Source organism: Paralichthys olivaceus, chromosome 6 (assembly GCF_024713975.1).
Source record: "Paralichthys olivaceus isolate ysfri-2021 chromosome 6, ASM2471397v2, whole genome shotgun sequence".
In the NCBI taxonomy this organism is placed as follows: Eukaryota; Metazoa; Chordata; class Actinopteri; order Pleuronectiformes; family Paralichthyidae; genus Paralichthys; species Paralichthys olivaceus.
The window spans coordinates 4115248-4136242 of record NC_091098.1 but is presented as its reverse complement, the minus strand read 5'-3'; the positions used below and the strand labels follow the sequence as shown (position 1 = coordinate 4136242).

Here is a 20995-nt window from a genome sequence, read left to right as displayed (position 1 = left end):
TGCAAGTTTTCACCAACTAATGTCAGCAGAGACACACTGACACATGGACAAATAGAATATCCACCTACACAAGAAATAATAATGTATGTATGTATTGCTATTATAAATAAAAGTATGATAGACAAATGTTCATGAAACTGGCAAAAGAATCTCAACAAAATTTTAAAAAGAGCAGAAGGCAGGACCCCGCTGTGTCTCCCTCCTCCTCGTCACCAGTGCATCCTCCCAGACAAGGCTATGAGAATATCCATTAATTTCTGCTCAACACCAAATGCATCAATTTCCATCCAACCTTTAAATCTCATATACATTAGTTTGGGGCGTGGCCCTTGCTCATGAAATGTGGAACAAATGGTGTCGTTAACATGCACTTTACTTTCTGCTGACTAACCTATAGTACAATGCGTTCTATTTCATCGATGAGAACGTTAGTCTAAACCGTGCGATGATACAAAATGAAGATAATCCTACTACATTCACATGATATCAGTCAAACCATAATACAACTGAGTGGGAAAATACACTAACCCTAACCCACAGTCCTTAAAAGTTCAGTGGTATTATCTGTGCATTTAGGAAGCACAAGTGATAATGAATCTATTTCACCTGCTTTGTTGTAAATGAAAGTGACAACAGGTGCAATGGAGAAGCATTAGGTACATGACCACAGTAGAGCTGACCCTGTATCAACAGATCATAACCTTTTGGAGTAGAGATGAAAATAAGTTACACAAGTTAAACAAACTTATGTTGTTCTTTGCATAACCTGACTGATAAATAAACAAACTGAAACAGTAGACTAAAGTTGGTCATTTTGACAGGTTGTTATTGTTTGGAGTCAGAGTCTTCATGTCAGTGGTAGTGGGAAGTCTGACTCATCTGAACGAGGTTGGTGACACAGTTCTCTGGATGTAAACCTCTCTGCAGGACTCTCCTCTGAAGGCAGTGCAGATGCTGTGGGTGAATCTGATCATGGACACATTCGCTTCTCTGGCCCTGGCCACCGAGCCCCCCACCGAGGCCCTGTTGCTACGGAAACCCTACGGACGTAACAACCCACTCATCTCACTGACCATGATGAAGAACATCCTGGGCCATGGAGTGTACCAGCTGGTCATCATCTTTACCCTGCTGTTCATAGGTGCACACACACATACACGCTCACACACACTCAGACACATGCACGCACACACACACACACATACACACACACACGTATGCCTGCACAAAAACACGTGTGCACATACACATGCACTCACACTACACACATACACACACAAACATGCAAACACACATGCACACACATTGTTTTGTTTTAAAAATGTTAAGTGTCGAGAAGCTTATTTTCCCTGCAGCAGATCAAAACAATGAACAACAGCAGATTCTCACATCTTGCGGCCCCTCTTCCTCCTTTTTCACCATCCAGGCGAGCGCATGTTCAACATCGACAGTGGCCGCAACGCTCCGCTCCACTCCCCTCCCTCTGAGCACTACACCATCATTTTCAACACCTTCGTCCTCATGCAGCTGTTCAACGAGATCAATGCTCGCAAGATCCATGGAGAGAGAAACGTCTTTGATGGCATATTCGCCAACCCCATCTTCTGTTCCATTGTTCTGGGGACATTCGCTGTGCAGGTGAGGTTAATAACTTTTAATGTTTCCTCTGAGGTCTGGAATGTTCTGAGCCGAGTGGTCTGACCAGGGACAGAGAGGTTCTGATTACAGCATGCACCCTGAGTTCTATCTTCAAAAAATGAGTTGTACTTCACTGAAAGTGACTGAGCACTTTGCGCTGGATTTTTCAGTTGTTGACTAAATTATTGTTGTCTGCAATACAATTAAATTGATCTCAGATCAAGTTTTGATCCACACTACCAGACAGAGATACATTTCCCTACATGTTTATAATAGAGCTTGTAGTTTGCAGGGGTATTAAACTGGACTGCATGATATTTAGAGGTGTTTCCAATATGCCAATTATAAATATCGAGGGAATGTTAGAAACCAGCTTCAGTAGAATGCAGCAGCACCAGTTACTATGACTTCAATAGTTAATACATTTGTATTAATAGGAAATTTAATAAAAACGTATTTTGTAATTTGTAAAGTAACTATATGTGGCAGAGATGTTGTAGTAGACCGTAGTAGTCCTTCTCAGCCATTTTGTTACTCCAAGAAACATCACATGTGGGGCACTACCCGCCCTGCACACAACACACTCGCAGTCCAGACTGTTCTCATTTATAGTTTGATGTGTCAGATTTTCTCTCAGCGAAAGAAGTTAGTCAAAAAATGTTATTCCCTTTGCACTTAATCCAACAAGCAAAAAACACTGGTGTGTTCATTGTCTATCTGTCACTGTTTGTCTTTCTGAGTGACACACTTATATATGAAGCAGGCTTCCCTACTGAAATGCTCTGCTCCATCCAGCTGTGGCCTGAGTGCTGACCAGGACCAGAAAGCTCATTAAACCTGTGATAAAGGCCTGACATCAGTTGCCTTTCAATTTCCCTATTGATTGTAGAACTCCCTTTATGAACCAGTATGGCCCTTTAGATCCACGGTGCAGGATGAGTCTGCCTGAGGACCTGAGGGCAGTGTCTAAATCTCTAAAAGTAAACCCTACCCCTTCAGTCTGGGTTTTTGATTAAAGTATAATTTGTAGATATTACAATATCTACTAAGATGGATGGATGATAGATAGATAGATAGATAGATAGATATCTAGGCAGATGTAATGTAATGTAACATGATGGTTAATGTTCAGGCGTTCTTTTTCATCATTTTCTCAGCCACATGAGCTCACTTCACTGAGCAGAGAACTGTGTGTACACAAAAACACAGACGAGCAAACAATGACAGAGCGGGAGATGGAGGGAAAGCGAAGAAGACGGATATATTCCAAAGCTCTTCAGTGCTGGGTGGTACTCTAGGGAGAAACAAGAAAAGAAAGACAGCTGGAGGGGTATGGCAGTGATCTGGAGTGTGAGGGAGACACAGAGGCAGCTGAGAGGAAAAGAAGAGATGAGAGAGCTGAAGTCTGGAAGCAGCTTGAGAAAGGTAAAAGGGAGAGGGAAAGATAAGTGATCCCTCCTCCCTGCAGAAAGATACTATTACTGTACTACATATGATACACTGTATAGTAGTCCCACTCAGATTTATGACTGTGCAGTTCGGTGTCAAGATGACAGTGTCCCTCCGATAAGCCTTGTTCCTGGTGTGAATGATCATGTTGCTATTTAAAATGCTGTCACTACATCCACTGAAACAAATAGACCTACAGGATCACAGTGTCACTGTGGTCTGTGTTAGAGACACAGGATGAAAACAATCCTATAGCTCTATGAATTCACTTACAGTAATGTGTGATTTACTCAGTAGTATTAGCCGAGAGGATGAGCCATGTGTTCCTAGCCGAGAATACTCTGAATTCACTTTCAGTAATTACAGCAACACTACGGCGTGAGAGCAGTTCTGCTGCATTTCCTGGTGAACAGATTTGATCAGTATGACAAATGTTGAGAGGAGGTGTCGACATGTCCTGGTGTGTTTTTTAATATAGAACAAGTGTAGTACCTGTGTGTTCGGAATGTTCTGTTCTCTTGTCCTGTGTTAATGCTTCAGAGATACTTCAGAATTATTACTAGTCCTCCTCAAACAGTTCTATATAGTGTCCCTTTTTATTGTTTGAAAAAGCAGACATGTAATGTATGAAAGAATAATATCAGTTCAGTAAATTATTCAAACTTATAAATAAACCACACACTTGAAATGTTATAAAGCATATTCAGTTTAATTTTATTAAAAACATTGACTACACTTTACTTCAGATAAACCAGCTAGTAGGGTGTTTTCTTACTTCACTCTGCACAATAGACTTGTTGAATGTTGTGCTTTTACTATGAAGACAAACTGCCATTAAGGACCAAACTCAGTACTGCACTGCCTTGGGCAATTTATGATAGACATGCCAAATGTGAAGCCGATTAGATGTAGTTTGTTAGACATACATTTCACATACAGACAGACAGATGTTTGTGGAATTAGCAGGTAGATGTGGCCGGCGCAGCAGAGGTAGATGGTGCAGTGGTGGTTTCTCACCTGTGTCCACATTCTTTTAACAGTGTGGGGGCCACATGAAGGACTACTAGGCTGAGTCGCTGCAGTTTCCCTATGAACAAACATATTTTTTCTCTTCTCGTTGATTTGTTTGTAACCACTGCCACAATATCAACACTGATCACCACATAACGATCGACACTTTCCTTAAATTGGTAAAAACCTTTTTTCACAGCACAACTGCACGAGATTCCTTCAGCGCCTCTCTCCCCGCTCTCTCTCTCTCTCTACTGTGTTTGCATGTGACAATAATGACATAACTCCCTGTGTTTCTGCTGCAGATTGTGATTGTGCAGTGGGGAGGGAAGCCCTTCAGCTGCGCCCCTCTCAACATCGAGCAGTGGCTCTGGTGTCTTTTCGTGGGAGTTGGAGAGCTGCTCTGGGGACAGGTAAGCAGCTCTGCAGTCCACTGAGTCAATGCACACAGTGCAAGTATAAAGGCTGGCACGGCCTAGGATTTCTCCTGAGGTGAGGCCAAGGAGACATTTTCACACCGACTCAGATGACGTGTGCTTTTTTCTGTTCTGTGCTGAAATTGACAGTTGACACTGTATGTAACCAATGTAACACTGTACATTGTCTTATTACAACGTAACAAACCTTCTGGCTTCCAGGTGATTGCTACAGTGCCGACAGAGCGGCTTCCATGCCTGAAGGAGGCGGGGTTGGGCCTGGAGCCTGGGGAAGAGGAAGGGGAGGAGATGGCGGAGGATGAGGAGGAGATCGATTGTGCTGAGAGAGAGCTGCGCCGCGGACAGATCCTCTGGTTCAGAGGCCTCAACCGCATCCAGACCCAGGTACTGTTTGTCAGGACCTCCACAACAAACCATAAACTCTTTCATGGGAACACACACACACGCAGATATCCAGACACAGCTACATGTCACCCAGAAACCCACATGGTCATGACACACAAGCAGTTTGTTTAAGGTGATTTACAGATAGATGGGGAACGTAGAAAAAGCTTTATCTCAAAGAACATGGATGTCAATGTTTGCACTTTTTAACCAAGTGCTTTATGACAAAATACAATTTATTTGGGGGGTTATTCTCCTGAATTGTGCAGTAAAGTTGCCTTAATAAACTGCCAGTATCATGGTCTATATGAACTAACATAAGAGACTTTTGGAAAGAAAGACAGAAGTCCTTTAAGAGATACACTGCATTATTGACTCCTCTTTGTAAGGGATACAGTTTGAGCTAAATTTAAACACTGTATCTGAATTGTTCTTACTCTTCAAAAGTCAGTCTCTCTCATCTCGTCTGTGCTGTTCTTCTGACTTGTGCCAAACACACTGACTCCAGTTTGTTTTCTCTCCAACACAGCCAACTGTTCCGCTCTGGGTTCTCTGACTCGGAAGTGGTATTTTAGATGCTCATGAACACCCTAAAACGATAATTGCTGTGACTGTGTGTGTGTCGCTGCAGGGGCCCTTGTCTGCCTGAATGTTTGCACATTGTGTATGGGCTAATAGACGGGCTGTTGACTTGACCTGATGATTGAAACTGATTCTCCTGCTGCTTTGTTAGAGAATGAACAGTAAGATGACAAAACAGCATCAATATGAAACAGCCTCCAAAGCAGCGTTAGAGAGGCAATCCAGACTCTCTGCTTAAGTGCCTGTCGTTGTGTGAAGTGGTCAGTTTCATGGACAACAAACACACATGCAACTACACACTGAGCCTCATTTGCAAATACAATTATTTATAATCCTGTTGTTTCAGTAACGGTCTGAAAGCAGTTGAGATGTGTCTCAGTGGTGCACATTTGCCATCCGCGAGATTTAAAATGCTGCCCCTGTCATGTTGGTTTTGGCACAAAATGTTTTAAAGGGACCAAACAACACACACATGCACACGCACTCAGATCGGCCTCTCCTGCCCCCACTGAGTGCTGCTGTTTTGTCTCTGTCCTACAGATGGAGGTAGTGAGCACGTTCAAGCGAAGCGGTTCGTTTCAGGGAGCGGTGAGACGGCGCTCCTCTGTGCTCAGTCAGCTCCACGACGTAAACACTATCTCTACCCCCTCTCACGTAGCTCTCTCCACTGCTACAGCCAATACCAGCCCAGCCCCCGGGAGTGAGTCCGCCGAACGCATGTACACACATGCACATGCACACACACACACACACACACACACACACACACACACACACACACTTGCAGTCACCTTCTCTCTCACACACAAACACACACCCATTCATCACAACAAACACACACTCTGCTGCACGGCACGTGGACTGCAGTATTTTTACTCTCAATGGTTGTGTCCCCTCCGGCTCGCTCGCTGCTCGTCTGTGTGCAATGTCTCCTCTCTTCTTTTCTCTTATTCTCCCCCTTGAAACAGCACCCAGTCCTGACCGGCTGTGTAGCTCTGGTCTGATCTGGTCTGGTCCAAATCCAGTCCCGGTGCCAGTCCAGACATTTTGTTTTGTTGTTGAGTGTTGGTCGGTGCAGGAGGCAGCTTGCCGTTCTCCCTCTGTCTGAGGTGCCCTGACAGAAATGGAGCAGAGTTGTTTGTAAAGAAAGTGACTCATGTATTGAGGCCCAAAAAGAAGACTCAAATAGTCTGACAAGTCCACAAGGCATCCTGAAGTTCAGAGAGCAAACGGTGACTCCTCCTGCACCATGTGTTATTTCCTGTCTGTGAATGAGGTCAAGCGTGGTTACTGTGTTTAACCCCAGATGTGTTCTCTAATCTAAAGGAGTAGTGTCCTTTCCTTTGTCGAAAAAACAAGAGAATATAGTACTGCTGTAACTATTCTGTAACTCCTATTACACTGCAGACAATTAGATTTCACTGAATCCATACTCATTACCAAATGGCTTTCATATGGCTTCTGCAATTCTCTGAACTGTAAACCTTCGAGTATAAAAGCCCCATAACCCACTGCTGTTTCCAATACTTGAGTCAAAAGAAGTTTTCTCTTCTTCTATTGCTCTTGCTTTCTTTGTCCCTCTTCTCACTGTTGTTCGGTGCTGCAATTGTTGTCAACTGGTTATTTCTGTAACAGTATTTACAGCTCCGACGTCACACGTTTGGCCTGACGTCTCCAAAAAGTCCTGACTTCTGGTCTGTTTTTTCCTCTCTCTCTCTCTCCATCACAGTTCTCTCCTTTTTCCTCTATATTTATGAGATATTACAGGTTCCCTGTTTGGAGAAATATTCTGGGAAATGTGTTCTAATTGTTCTTCATAAGTAGCGTTGTTCTTTTATGGAGGTATTTAGATTTTACCAGATCTAAATACAGGCTCTTGTGTAGCATACTGAAAAGATTTCTTTAGTAAGCTACTCTTCATTTTTTTTTCTTCATCTTAATTTGTCCTTTACCTCATCCCTTTACGTCATCCTCCCATCTCCTTACTAGAGTAGTGTCCATCCCTCATGTTTTCTCTTGATTTCTTTGTATGTCAGTTCTGCGCGTGCCTGTTTGCAAGTGTGTTTACATGGGTGCATTTGCTGGCATTCCCGAGAGCCGTAGTTTGACTTCTGTGTGTGTCTCTGTCAGTGTGTGAGTGTGTGCACCTGTGCTTGTATGCTGGTGTCTGAGTGTGTGCATGCATGCGTGTGCTTGCGCTTGTCTCTTCATTTGATGGTCTTCATCTGTCTTCTCAGTTGCTTCTCCTTTCCTTCCTTGCTCCCTTCCGTCCATCCCTCCCTCCTTCCATTCCATGCTGTCTTCCTCCTCATGTTGCTCCATCACCTCAAGGTGTAGCTACAAAGAGGCCCAACCTGGCGCTGCTGACATCTCACTATTGTGACCAGTCTACACAGACACTATGTGTTACCTGTGTGTTATTTAAGTAGTCACATCTTTCTCTCCATCAATTATCACCAATCATTTGATGTATACAATTATTCCGATCTGGACCTTGCTTCAAAATTGGCTCCTCTGATAGAAAAGAGCTTAATGGGACCAAATCTGTTACTCTGCAGCAGTATGACACAGTCTTGCATTTTGTCATCTTGCTGTGGTCCAGGTCGGGGTGAGGAACGTAATGGATTTCCACTAACAAATGATACTTAGAGGGATCGTGATGAACAAGCATTAAGTTTGACTTTAATGTTACCTGGGTTTTCCTCTCTCAAAAACATCCTGTTGTATGGAGGCAGCCCGTGGTTAAATAATAAGTACACTTGCTTTACGTCAGCTTTCAGGATGGGGTTTACACAAGAAAGCAGAATTCAGATAGTGTCAAATTTGTTGCCACGAAAAGGTGTTTTAGACTTGATTGGACTTTAAGTATATGTCTGGTGATATTCTATAATTTTCTAATTGTCAACAAATTCCATCAAGAGCCCATGAAAAGATCAACAGTGATCTGACGTGTTCAAAAATTACAGAGACAACTCTGTATGAATAGAATTCAATTAAATTCAACACGAGGTTGTGAATGTCTCAAGTGTTGGGCGTTCAAATGGGCTCATAAGTAGGATAATCACAATCCCATTTGAAAGCAGCATTTGACATGTCAGCATGCTGACCACCATCTTGTCCTGTTAGCAAGATAACATTGGTTAAATAGCATTAAGCTTAAGTAGAGCTGAGGCTGATGGGAATAATGCCATTAGTTATGTAGGGAGCTGCTTTAACCAAAGAAAATACAGTAAATTTAATTCAGACTGAAAGACTCAAAGCAATTAATTGAAAATAAAAAGCAAATAATCTGAAATGAAAGGAAACAAAAGAATGATCCACAGCAGGAATATTCAGTACTTACAAATGATTCAAGTATGTTGCTGTCAGAGACCTTGTTTTGTACACAGCATCTTGTTTCAGTTTATCTGTTATTTAATCAAATACTCAGTTTATCTTCTTTAAATACTGAGTTGGTGCCTGTGACCTATTTCAAGCAATGAGGGAACTTTTTTCTAATAACAAGAACTTCTTTTGTCGCTCCATCCAACGCTACAACTTACACTGTCCCATGGATCTAAATAATTCTCTAGTGCATTAAATCTCTGACTGGAAACTGTCAACCACTGCAGCTATTTGAGTAGTTGGTTAGATTTACAGTGTTTTTGGAAATCATTGAATTTTTAACACTAATGTCCCATTTTTAAAGATTTACATCTTCAGTGGAATCCTTGGAGCTTGGGGCTGGCTGTTACAGACAGTGAAGGAACGTCAGAGATAATTTAAGAAGCACTAAAACATTGTTGGTTTTGGTCTTTATATGGGCTTTAGTGACTGCACCAAAAAACCTTTGCATACGTTCCAATTATTACTTAAAGCTAGGGTTGGTGATCCTGGAAAAGCTATCAAGAGCAGGGTACACTTCAGGGTTCCCACTCATTTTAAGAAATCATCTTCCAGAACCTAACCAAGCCATGTTCCAGGAGTCATTCCTGGTAATTCAGGACCGCAATTGGTCACATCACGTGCAGGACGCAATTCTGCCTTAAAGCCATTTTCAGACATAAACTAAATTTTAAAAAAAATTGGGTCTTTCTACGGAAGTTCCCTTTCACACATGAAGAACGCAGTGTGAGATTCTCCACTCAGACGTGTTCACAACAACACAGAAAGTGTTCAGGTGAGGGGGGGTGCAGCAGACAGAGACAAGATGTGATGAATTATTTCTGCAGTTTACAGCACATTGACACCAGCATTGGCCAAAAAGCTCTCTTGACATCTTTGTCGGTGTCTTTTTATCGTGTACGGCACAGTTTTGTCATCCTGAGCTATTTGTTTTCTTATAATTTACTTTAATTTTTGTATCGCTCGTGGTGAATCCTCCAGAGGATCTCCTGCTGTGTTCTCTGGGGAGCTGGCAGGAGAAATTCTGGAGAAAGTCTGGACACTCTCACTCGTACATTTGCGTTCACACATTCAGCCCCATCGCAGAATGTCCACAGAATCTCCAGAGTTCACTGCATGTCTGAAAGCTCTGGGTGTGTAGGCTAATAGTTAAAACTATTTATTTTAAGCTAATAATTTACATCCAATCTACAGGCTAGCTAATATTTTAAACTAGGTCCTCAAATAAGTCAAAAGACCTTTAATTTTGGTTAAATGTATAAAATAAAAAAGTATGTCTATGTAGCAACACTCTAGACAAAAGCTTTAGACAGTGACGATTATTTAGAGAATATTTGGGCTTTTTTTCTCAGATGACGTGAAGACAAAGACATTTCAATAAATAAAATAAACAATAATAAAAAACTGTTCCGAAGAAACTTACCAACCCTACCTTTAAGTCTAATGATATATGATGTGGGAATCCTCAAGCGACTAACAAGACAGAGTGGCCTCTCCCCCCTGCACTGCTGCATCCTCAGTTAGCTTCAGGGTCATTACTTTACACCACTACCCTCAGTTCTTTGCAAAGCAGACCCGGCCCTCATCCTTGGCACCGGTCCCTTACAGTATAAAGGATGTTGACTATCAACTCCCTGACTTTTTCAGCAAAATCTATCATCACTGGGTATTATTTAAAACAAGAGTCCAGGTATTTCTAAAAGGAAACAACAACAAAAATGATTTAATAGAAAAATGATATAACTGTATGTCTCAGTTTCATGCTTTCATCAGCCTGAGCTTTGCTGAACCTTAGTGATCCCTCTTGATCTGTAGAAGTGATCTATGGATCCAGTTTGTTTTCATTTCAGACTGAGCTAGTTCCATCTACCTGCAGTTACAGAAAATGTGAGAAAAGAGACAAACGTGAGCGTTCAGGAAAGATAAGGGAGCAATAGGATATTTAGGCAAATTCTCCAATCCATCCTCAGCTCCCCTGCTTTCAGCCTCTGCCCTCAGTTTTTGTTCCTCAAATGGGATGCAAGTCCGAGACATGAGGAGGGTTTGCGTTGGATTGAGGGAGGTGTTGATATGGATTGTAGCTCAGTCATCACATATCAGAGGGGGGGTGCTGCTCACCGTTGGGACACATGGTGAGAAATGGGAGCCATTAACCAGCCATCTACCTCACAGCTTCTCCCTGTATTTATGTTGCAGTTTCTTCTCATCAGCACTTGTTTTGCACACAGCAGCCTCTCTACCTTCCGACACCTATTTTTCCCTCTTTTAACCGTCATCGTTTTTCCATCAAGCGCTGCTGAAAGAGCCGACAGGGAGAGAGGGAAAGAGAGAAGGAAGTGGGTGAGAGAAATAAGTAACCCAGCAGTGCCCTGACCTCCTGGCCTCTCTGGTCACACTGTGGGCGTTATATACTCGAAAGTTTACTCTTTCCACGGAGACAAAATGAAAACAAACCAAGCGCTGACGAAGTGAGAAAGTAACATTCTGAAGCCTTCTCAGTCTGCATGAGGTGTTTTTCTGCCGTCTGACAGGCTCTTTGGAAAAACAGATAAGCACTGAACCTACTGCTTGACCGTTTGTCTGTTTGTCTGTCTGTCTGTCTGTCTGTCTGTCTGTCTGTCTATCTATCATATATACCAGAGTCGTATATAGAGACCACTCCTAGTTTGGCCAACTGCAGCACTGATCTCTATTCAGCTGTCTGAACCATCCACCTTATCAAAGTCACAGTTTGGACTCCAGTCTGTGTTGCAGTCGACACAAAGTTTCTCTGTTGATCTCATTTGGCCAAACTGTCTCTATGTAGGGCTCTGCCTGCCTGTGCCTGTCGGTATATTTGCATTGAACAGTCTCTGTTTCTTTTGAGCTCATGCTGCTTCTTTTCCTCTGTTTGGGCTTGGGGGGGGAAAGGGTGCATGGACCAACTGCCATGGCAAAGGAATGTGTTTACGCACGCATACACCATACACTGCATAATACGCCTTGAAGTACACTCATAGACCTCACTCTGATGTGTGTGTGTGTGTGTGTGTGTATGTGTATGAGAGTGCGAGAGAGAGAAAGGGAGCATAAGTGACAAAGATCTGATTCAGCATGACCTGGCTGCCTCTCTATGTGTGACAGGGCTGACGCCTGAGTTTCGCTCCAGCCTTTCAACCAATCACCTTCAGTTTCTAGTAACCTAACCAATCACATGCCTTTCTAACCTCCTGATTCTCTGTGACGTCACCTTTCAGTTTTGCAAGACTTGTTTTTTTTATATCCTGCAGCAACTTCATCATCAGCATCATCATCATTTCAATCACTCTGCTCTCTTCTCGTCTGTCATTGCTGCATGGCCACAGTATATTTACACGTGTGTGTGCGCGCCTGCGTGAGTGCAGAGATGCTGACTGACTGACTCACTGTCCGGCTGTCGTGTTTGTGTGTATGAAGCAACTCTCTCCAACAAACAGTGCCCATGATCGACAGCAGTCCAATGCATGCAGACGTCAACCTTAAAGCTGCACGACGTGGAAACAACTCAACTGTTGGTTCACTCTGTTACACTGCTGCACGCATGTTTGTGTGTGTCTGTGTGTGTCTGTGTGTGTCTATGTGTGGCGCGTGGTCACTGCTATAGGTTCATGGCAATTTCTTATTTTATTGTTCATTAAACTAACACACTCACCATCCCCGCTTCTTGTCCTTCTGCACCTAACAACAACCCTCATCTGTGTGTATGCATGCATGTGGTCCAGTATGCTGAGGAATGAGTGTTTTCCCCACACATACTGTATCAAACCCCCTACACACACACACACACACACACACACACACTACACCACATGTGAATGATGTAAAGTGTCTGCAGCTTCTGTGGTCTTTGTGATGGTGGCTACTGAATACTCCTGTTTTGTGAGGTCTGATTGGTGTGGAAGAACTGACAAAAACATGTCATTAGCCAACTCATTTTTAAAACACTTTGTTTTTTTCACTTTTGTCTGTTGGAGACATACGGGGTCAGGTGGACTCAAGTTTGAAAAGTCACTTTGATAGCTTGAGAAATTTGCCCTGTGAGCTCGTACTAGATAAGCAAGGTGAGGTTGTGTATGTTATGAGATAGAATTCTGCTCAAAGTTCATCTGAAGTCTTGTCTAAACAGGACCTCTTAATATTCTCATATTTGCTGCAGAGAGTTAGCTGTTTGCCAGTTAGCTTAGTTTTAGCATGAATACTGGGGTTGTGTCCGAAATCACCCACTCATTCACTAACCCCTACCCTAAGGGACTTTCATGGAGAGAATTATACTTATTATTAATACTGTGAAGTACAAAGCACATTGAATGACCAAGTAGTAATAAACTTGTTTGCCTGCTTTACATATTTTACTGCCACAACTCATAGATTTCACTTGGTCATAAAAACCAACTGCGATTAGAAGTATTATGGACGTACACTTAAAGAGACTGTTTTAAAATCAGTCTGTGAAAATGCCAGCAAATATAAACCTGACAGCCTTTATCCTCATGATAATTCAGATATTTCTGATGAGAATAAGAGGCAGTAGAATCACCAGAGAGAGAACGCTGAGACGTGCTGCCATCTCTCCTAATGTCACTCTGCGATTTCTTTTCCTGTTGAGCACAATGCATGATGGTATATATTGCTCAGTTAATGACCATCAGTTGTACGCTACTTTTCACGATACACTGTGGGATACAATGAACTAAACATTTGGACAGCACTACAAAATTCACTACATGTTGGACTTTATGGTGATTTTGGACATAGCCTGGGTGAAGGGGGGGAAACAGCTAACTTGCTCCTGATCTTTTTTGCTAGTTGTGGCGCTCAAAAACATTTTAAACAATGCCCACTGAAACATCAATGTGACTATTAGAAGTAATCTTGTGGAAAGTGACTGTAGCCACCTGGTCCTGAGTGTTTGTCTGTCTGTCTATCTGTCTGTCTGTCTGTCTGTCTGCTGGAGGACACAAGTCTGTCCACCCCTGGGTTTCCCTGGTCTCTCGTTTCCCCCTTTTTTCTATGTCTGACTTTCTCCTCTCTCTTTTTTGTGGTCTCTCTCTTGTCTTCCTTCCCTCCGGCAGATGCGAGTGGTGAAAGCATTCCGTAGTTCGCTGTACGAGGGCCGGGAGAAACCGGAATCCCGCAACTCCATCCACAACTTCATGGCCCACCCGGAGTTCCTCATCAACGACCTCATCCACAACATTCCGCTGATCGACGACACTGACGTGGACGACGAATCAGAGCTCAGCAGATACCAGCACCTGCACCCGGCCCTCCGCAAGCCGCCGCCTCCTCCCACTCAGCCCCAGCCCCCGGCCCGAACCCACCCCACTCGCCCCTATCGCCAGTATAGCCTCCCGGTGACCCCGTGCAACCGAAACAACAACAACAACAGCAGCAGCAGCAGCATCAGTTCAATGGTCACCCACGGCAGCAACAACAACAGCACCAATGCAGTTACTCCCAGCAGCTGCAGCCCCTATCACCACCATCACCACCACCAATACCACCATAACCATCATGGCAGGGACAGGCCGGTGAAACCCTCCACCCCTCATCTGGCCCATCTCTACTGCATGGAGACCTCCTTATAACTGAGCTGAACCTGGGTCTGGGGGGAGAGAAGGGGAACGGAGTCTTGGGTAGGGGGAGGAGAGGGGAGTGGAAGAGAGGGCTGAGGACACGCACATAACATTTTCATCTCTTACAACAATTTAACAGGAAGAAGTGAAGGACATGGAAGGAACAGGAGGGAGTGGACAATGGCCGGAGACTTCTGTGCGCAACTCCCAGAGAACATTGCGACTTTCCCTCCCTTCGCCCTCGCTCCAGGCCCCTTCAGTCGGACCCCCAACTCCCTCTCCACCTTCGAACCCACTGGCCCCTCCCACCCACCTGTCAACTTCCCAAATAACCCGCCCACCTCCCCCTGCCTGACCCACGCACACTCGTCACACATACGCACAGGTCCACTCTCGCTGGGTTGTCCTGAGTGACGGTGGGCACGGTGGGAGGGAGGGGGGACGGACATCCAAAAACAAAATGACATCCCTCAGCGCTTCAGCAGAACAGGGCCATGTGGCTATGGGGGCTGCCTCACTCTGTTTCTATTGGTGTTCATCAGTATTGTTCTCATTGCCCACCTACCCACCCACATGGCACCACTGTCACCACTGCCATCATTTATCTATGGCCACTTTAAAATCACAACTAAAGTAAAAGGCTTTGTTAAAGCCTTAACTAGACTTTAGTCATTTCCATCTTCTGATTCCTCAGCATAACGGTGCTCATCCATTTCTTTCTTTTTCATTTATGTATTTATAACCCCTCTCTTCTTTTCTTTCACCCTCTTTCAGTGTGTGTGTATTGTCTTGTCTCTTCTGAAAAAAAAACTAAAAATGAACAAAAACAGATATGGCAAACAAAGATCCTGTTTTAAACCTAATAGAAAAGGAGGGGGATACATATACTTACATAAGTATATGTATGTATGTATAATCGGAATGTGTGTGGGAAGCGACAACACAGAACTCTCCATGTTCACCACTGATCCTTGAACGCCGCCCCATGAGTCCACATGACCTGTTATCTGTAACACTGTCCATCCTGCCCTGAGATGACACAGTGTCGAGTTTGATGTCTATATGTATACATACAGTAGCCCCATATAGCACAAAGTTTATTCACAGCCTCTTGCCATGTTGATGAAATGATGTGTGAGTATGGGTAACATCTCCGGACATCATCTGGGGCGAGCCCGCGGGCCGTGTCCTCTTCTCTCTTGCTGTTCCTCAGTCCGTGTTTTTCATTTCCAACGCTCACTTGGTCTCGTCTGGTCTTTCGTCAGTGGGTGTGGGCGTGTTTCAGCTTTTCTTGGAAGTAAAAGCTGAATGCTTGTGAAGCATTAACCCTTTAAATGCCATCACACACACAATGCACAGGCGATGGCCCTTTAAGACTAACATGCACTCACTTGGAACCTGCTCCTGCTCATGTGCCATTGGGTCATCTCCATCATGCACCACTGCCCTCTCCATGAGTGTTGTGGACAAAGAGATTGTTTCATTTGTTCTATCCGTCATAGATTTGTTCTATCTGTCATTTTCACAGACAAGGGGGAAACAAATCACTGTTTGATGTTGAAAGCGATCATCCATCAGGCCCATATCTAACATCTGTGTTCAGTTTTAGCTTTAGGCCCAAAGCCCACGCAGCTCTATCAGGTATGACCAATGAGAGCTTACGTGTCATGTCTGTGCATCCTGAACTGTGCATTTCCCATCATCATGATGTACGATAAACTGATTAGGATACATTAAAAGGAACAGTCCACCATTTGGGAAATATGTTTTTTTCTCTTTTGCTCAAAGTTAGATGAAAAGATAGACACTGCTCTCCTGTCCGTACATTACGAGGTTAGTGTAGCAGAGCATACGGGGGGAAACAGCTAGCCTGGCTCTCTTACTAGTGAACAGAACCTCTGAATCTCACAAATTAACATACATGTATTATATATATTTTTATATCTGTAAAGCAGAACAGTGTTGCTGAAAAAATCCTAAAGCATCCAATTCAGTTTTAAAAATCAGATATGTTTTTGTGAATGGAAGTCTAAAAAATATATGTTGGGCTTACAGGAGGCATTCAACACCTACAGCTCAAAGTGGGACAGTGCAGTAGCTTCAGTCATCACAGTCAGACATGCCGCAAACTGTCACCACTGCCAACTACTGACTAATTACATTTTTTTTTAAAAGATAATTTGTTGTAATTGAGGTGTTGATGGATGCATAGGATATGATTTTTTTCGGGGGCTTTTTGAGTAAATAAGAAATAATTAAAATGATTGTGTTACTGTGGGATGGAGCCAGGCCTCATGTCTCCAGTCTCAAGCTAGAAACACACGAGAGTGGATGCAGTCTTTTCATCCAACTGTTGGTAAGAAGGTTTTTAGGCCTATTTCCCATATTGTGTCGAAGCTGTCCTGCGTAAAAGCTCACAACACACTGCATGAGTACACCCCCCACACCCAAAACTAAAAAAACAATCATTGAGCACATTTGGACAGCCACCCTTGTGACGACACGGGCGCAGCGCACAGTCCGCCGTCACCTCGCCGAGCTCCACGACATTCCATGTGACATAACATTCCAGACAACCGCATCACATTCCAGACTGGGTGTGAGAGTGCCCGCCTATATCCCATGTTGCACTAGGTGTGGGTGAACCGCTGACTTCATGTTGCCTCGGAGCGTGACTGCAATGCAATGCAAACCTGGACCCCCCCCACTCCCCTTCTCCCTCCCTCTCCCCTCCCCTCAGCCATCCCCCCGTCCACTTCCCTGAGTTTATCGACCGGGGGCCCCCCCCCCACCACCACCAGAGACAGTTGAGGGCAGACGATATGCAACAGACTGCCTTATCAACAGTTGTTCCCAGCCGTAGGATGATAGACGTGCTGTCTGACAGGGATGGTACACATGCAAACACAGTGAGAGAACATGTCTGTCCTGCTAGTTCTGTTTCAGGATGCACGCAGGGCTCTCTGGGAACACCCTTTCCTGTACAGAACTCTGTCTTGAATGCTCATCATCATCGTCGCCACCCTGACCCGAGCTGTCGGAGCGGGCAGGTGGTGACATTGTATTGGTCTGTCTGTTTTGAAGCATGCATTTGGTATCATTAATGTCACTCTTTATGTGTTGGTAAATCATTTAGGCTCCTGTCACTACTGTGTGCAATGATCTCTCCACATCTGCTGTCTCTCTCTCTCTCTCACACACACACACACACACACACACACACACACACACATCATACAAACACATCCTGTTCAAGTCTATCCTATTTCAGCACCTCTTAGCACAACTGTCTCAGTGCTTTCTGCAGGCTTACACAAAGAAAACACACACACACACACACACACACACACACACACACACACCAAACAACAGGGGGATAATCTACAGTGGTGTAAATTTGACTGTCCAGTTCAAGCCATTTCTGTCCATCCGTCCAGCCACGTTACATCATGATGTTGTGAGACAGTTTCACAGAAGGCAAAACACAATGTGAAAAAGAATATATTATATTTATCAAAAATTATAAATTGTACAACTGCACCACTACTGTACAGATCGCCCAAATGTGCACATGTGCATCTTTGATTTACAGGTACTATGTTCCTGTTACACCTTTTTTTATTTTGGATGTTCCTTTCTTTTAATCCTATTGCTTTTTGTAAAGAGAGGAACAACAAAATGGAAGCGCTTGTATATTATGATTATTATGATTATTATTGATTTTCTCCACCGGTGCTCCCACTGATGGAAAAAGACAGTTGCACATTCTCCCGAGCATATTCTGAGGGCTGTGTTTTCTGTCCAGTGAACAGCCCCTGAAGTGTGCAGAGGTGCGGAGATGCTCTAGAGTCTCTTAAGACCAGAGACACCACTCTGTAAATAGAGAACAGGAGATACACTTGTACCTCATTATGATCTCAAGAACTGGACAAAGTGGGAACCCAGGGAGGATGGAGAACTGGAGGGTGACGCAGAGCTAGAGACTGCAGAAGTGCAATGCCTCGTATGCCGTGCATTGTTTAGGCTGCTCTTTTAGATCTGCTCCCAGTATTTACTGCCAAGTTGCGATGGGAAGAAATGAAGGTTTTACATTATTCATTATACATACTGTTGTAAATATCGTGTGTGGAATGGTCCCCCCCTTCTTGCACAATGCAGAGCTGTTCTGCAGACAGAAAATGCAGCCTTAACTGTGCTGAAATGACAAAAGACCAAAAAAAGTTAAAAAAAAAAGACAAAAACAAACGTACAAAAACATAAAGACTATTGAATATATTAAAGAGTTACCTGCCTGTTATTTAAGCGAATAAATATCTATATATGAGAAAGAACACACCTGTATACTGTAGACTAAATCTGTACGGAAATCTAAGAGAATTTAATGGGAATTAAGTCCAACACCTTTTGTCTGTATGAAAGAAAAAATACATCAAAGTATTCTACAATAATAACTTTGACAAAGTCTGTGTGGTCCTGTGTTGTTTGTTCACAAAAAATGACAAGATTTCAGCTGCTTCTGTAGGTGTGCAATGTGCAGTAAACAAAAACGTGATCTCTGCAGCAGAATGACTACGTTTCGTCCTGCCTCTGCCTGCTGCACCCCCTCTCACCTGAGTCCTGCGGAGGATTCGTTGCTGCTGTGAATGTGTCTGAGCAGAGAATTTCCTGCTGAACTGTTCATGTGTGAAAGACAAACTCTGAAGAGACCCAATTCTGCGGACATCCTCTGGAGATCATGTCTGAAAATGGTTTTACATTTAAACCTCTGATGCCAGGTAACCAAAATGTTCATTCAGTGAGTGTATGTAGACCCCCTGTAATCTCAAGCACACCCTGACACTGACAGTATTCACACACATGTGAGATTGTTCATCCATTTAAATGACATACACACTCTGGCCACTTTATTAGCACACCTGTTCAATTGCTTGTTAACATAAATAGCTAATCAGCCAATCACATGGCAGCACCTCAATGCATTGAGACATGTAGACGAGGTGAAGACGACTTGCTGAGGTTCAAACCGAGCATCAGAATGGGGAAGAAAGGGGATTTAAGTGACTTTGAACGTGGCATGGTTGTTGGTGCCAGACGGGCTGGTCTGAGTATTTCACAAACTGCTGATCTACTGGGATTTTCACGCACAACCATATCTAGGGTTTACAGAGAATGGTCTGAAAAAGAGAAAATATCCAGCGAGCGGCAGTTGTGTGGACAAAAATGCCTTGTTGATGTCAGATGTCAGAGGAGAATGGGCAGAGTGGTTCGAGATGATAGAAAGGCAACAGTAACTTAAATAACCACTCGTTACAATCAAGGTATGCAGAATACCATCTCTGAACACACAACATGTCAAACCTTGAAGCAGATGGGCTAAAGCAGTAGAAGACCACACCGGGTGCCACTCCTGTCAGCTAAGAACAGGAAACTGAGGCTACAGTTCGCACAGGCTCACCAAAACTGGACAATAGAAGATTGGAAAAACATTGCCTAATCTGATAAGTCTTGATCTCAGTTGCCACATTCAGATGGTAGGGTCAGAATTTGGCATAAACAACATGAAAGCATGGATCCATCCTGACTCGTATCAAAGGTTCAGGCTGGTTGTGGTGGTGTATTGGTGTGGGGGATATTTTCTTGGTACATTCTGGGCCCCTTAGTACCAATTGAGCATCGTTTAAACACCACGGCCTACCTGAGTATTGTTGCTGACCATGTCCATATGACCACAGTGTACCCAGGAGGGGATTCGGAAGAAATGTCATACCACAGAAACTGAATCTGTGGCAACAAAATATTTTTCCAGTTTTCATATAAATGTGAAAAACTCTACATTCAGTCCATATTAAGATGTCTGGTTCTTCGTGATAAAATGCCACCTACTAATGTTCTTTATAGTAAATTCTTTATTTCCGAAAAAATACACAATACATAAATAATATGATTCAAAATATTGTATTAAAAAATGTATTGAAAATATAGAAAATGTGGGTGAGTAATTCTTCCTCTTGTTTTCTTCTGAGGCCTAATGGCTGTAAATCTAAAAGGATGATTAAGTACATTTCCCCTTAATTTCCTGAATGACTTCAAGCTGTGAGGAGCAGGTTGTAACAAACAGCTGTATGAGCCGACAGCTCAAGGTCATAGCTTAATGTTGGCAGGTGTCCCCTCATTTATAATTGTTGCGTACGCGCCAAACAAGGCCTGAAACTTGCGTACGCCACTTCTCACGCAAACATTGGGATTTAAAAGAAACTTGACGGGAGAATTTGCGCACCTCCATGCAAACTCTGACCTGTGCGTACGAACAATTTGGAGGAGGGAAACTGGCGATGCAGACATGAGGTGGTGAACTGAAGCCGATTATTGATTCACTTCGTCATTAGCTTTAAAACTAATAGCGTGCTCGTGTGACAAAACCTTCAATTGAAAAATGTATAAAACAACTTACGGCAAATGACGTTCAGATACCATCAAACAACTGAGACACAGAGCCAAGTCATTTATGGTTTTTAT

The 20995-nt window shown here is 43.4% G+C and overlaps 1 protein-coding gene across 6 annotated transcripts in view; it reads left to right on the top strand.

The window, feature by feature from the left end:
• atp2b3b (ATPase plasma membrane Ca2+ transporting 3b) overlaps positions 1-18943 on the top strand; it is a 46647-nt gene extending 27704 nt beyond the window's left edge. For 4 of the 6 annotated variants that reach the window (XM_020089417.2, XM_020089418.2, XM_020089421.2 and 1 more), the window contains 5 exons: positions 928-1141; positions 1427-1638; positions 4404-4511; positions 4737-4919; positions 13976-18943. In XM_020089417.2, coding sequence (XP_019944976.2) covers positions 928-1141; positions 1427-1638; positions 4404-4511; positions 4737-4919; positions 13976-14491 — 1233 coding nt within the window. In that variant the 3' untranslated portion in view covers positions 14492-18943. Of the gene's footprint in view, positions 1-927; positions 1142-1426; positions 1639-4403; positions 4512-4736; positions 4920-6041; positions 6202-13975 lie in introns of all 6 variants that reach the window. The other 2 variants (XM_069527007.1, XM_020089423.2) reach the window with 1 other exon arrangement.
• The last annotated feature ends 2052 nt before the right edge of the window (positions 18944-20995 follow it).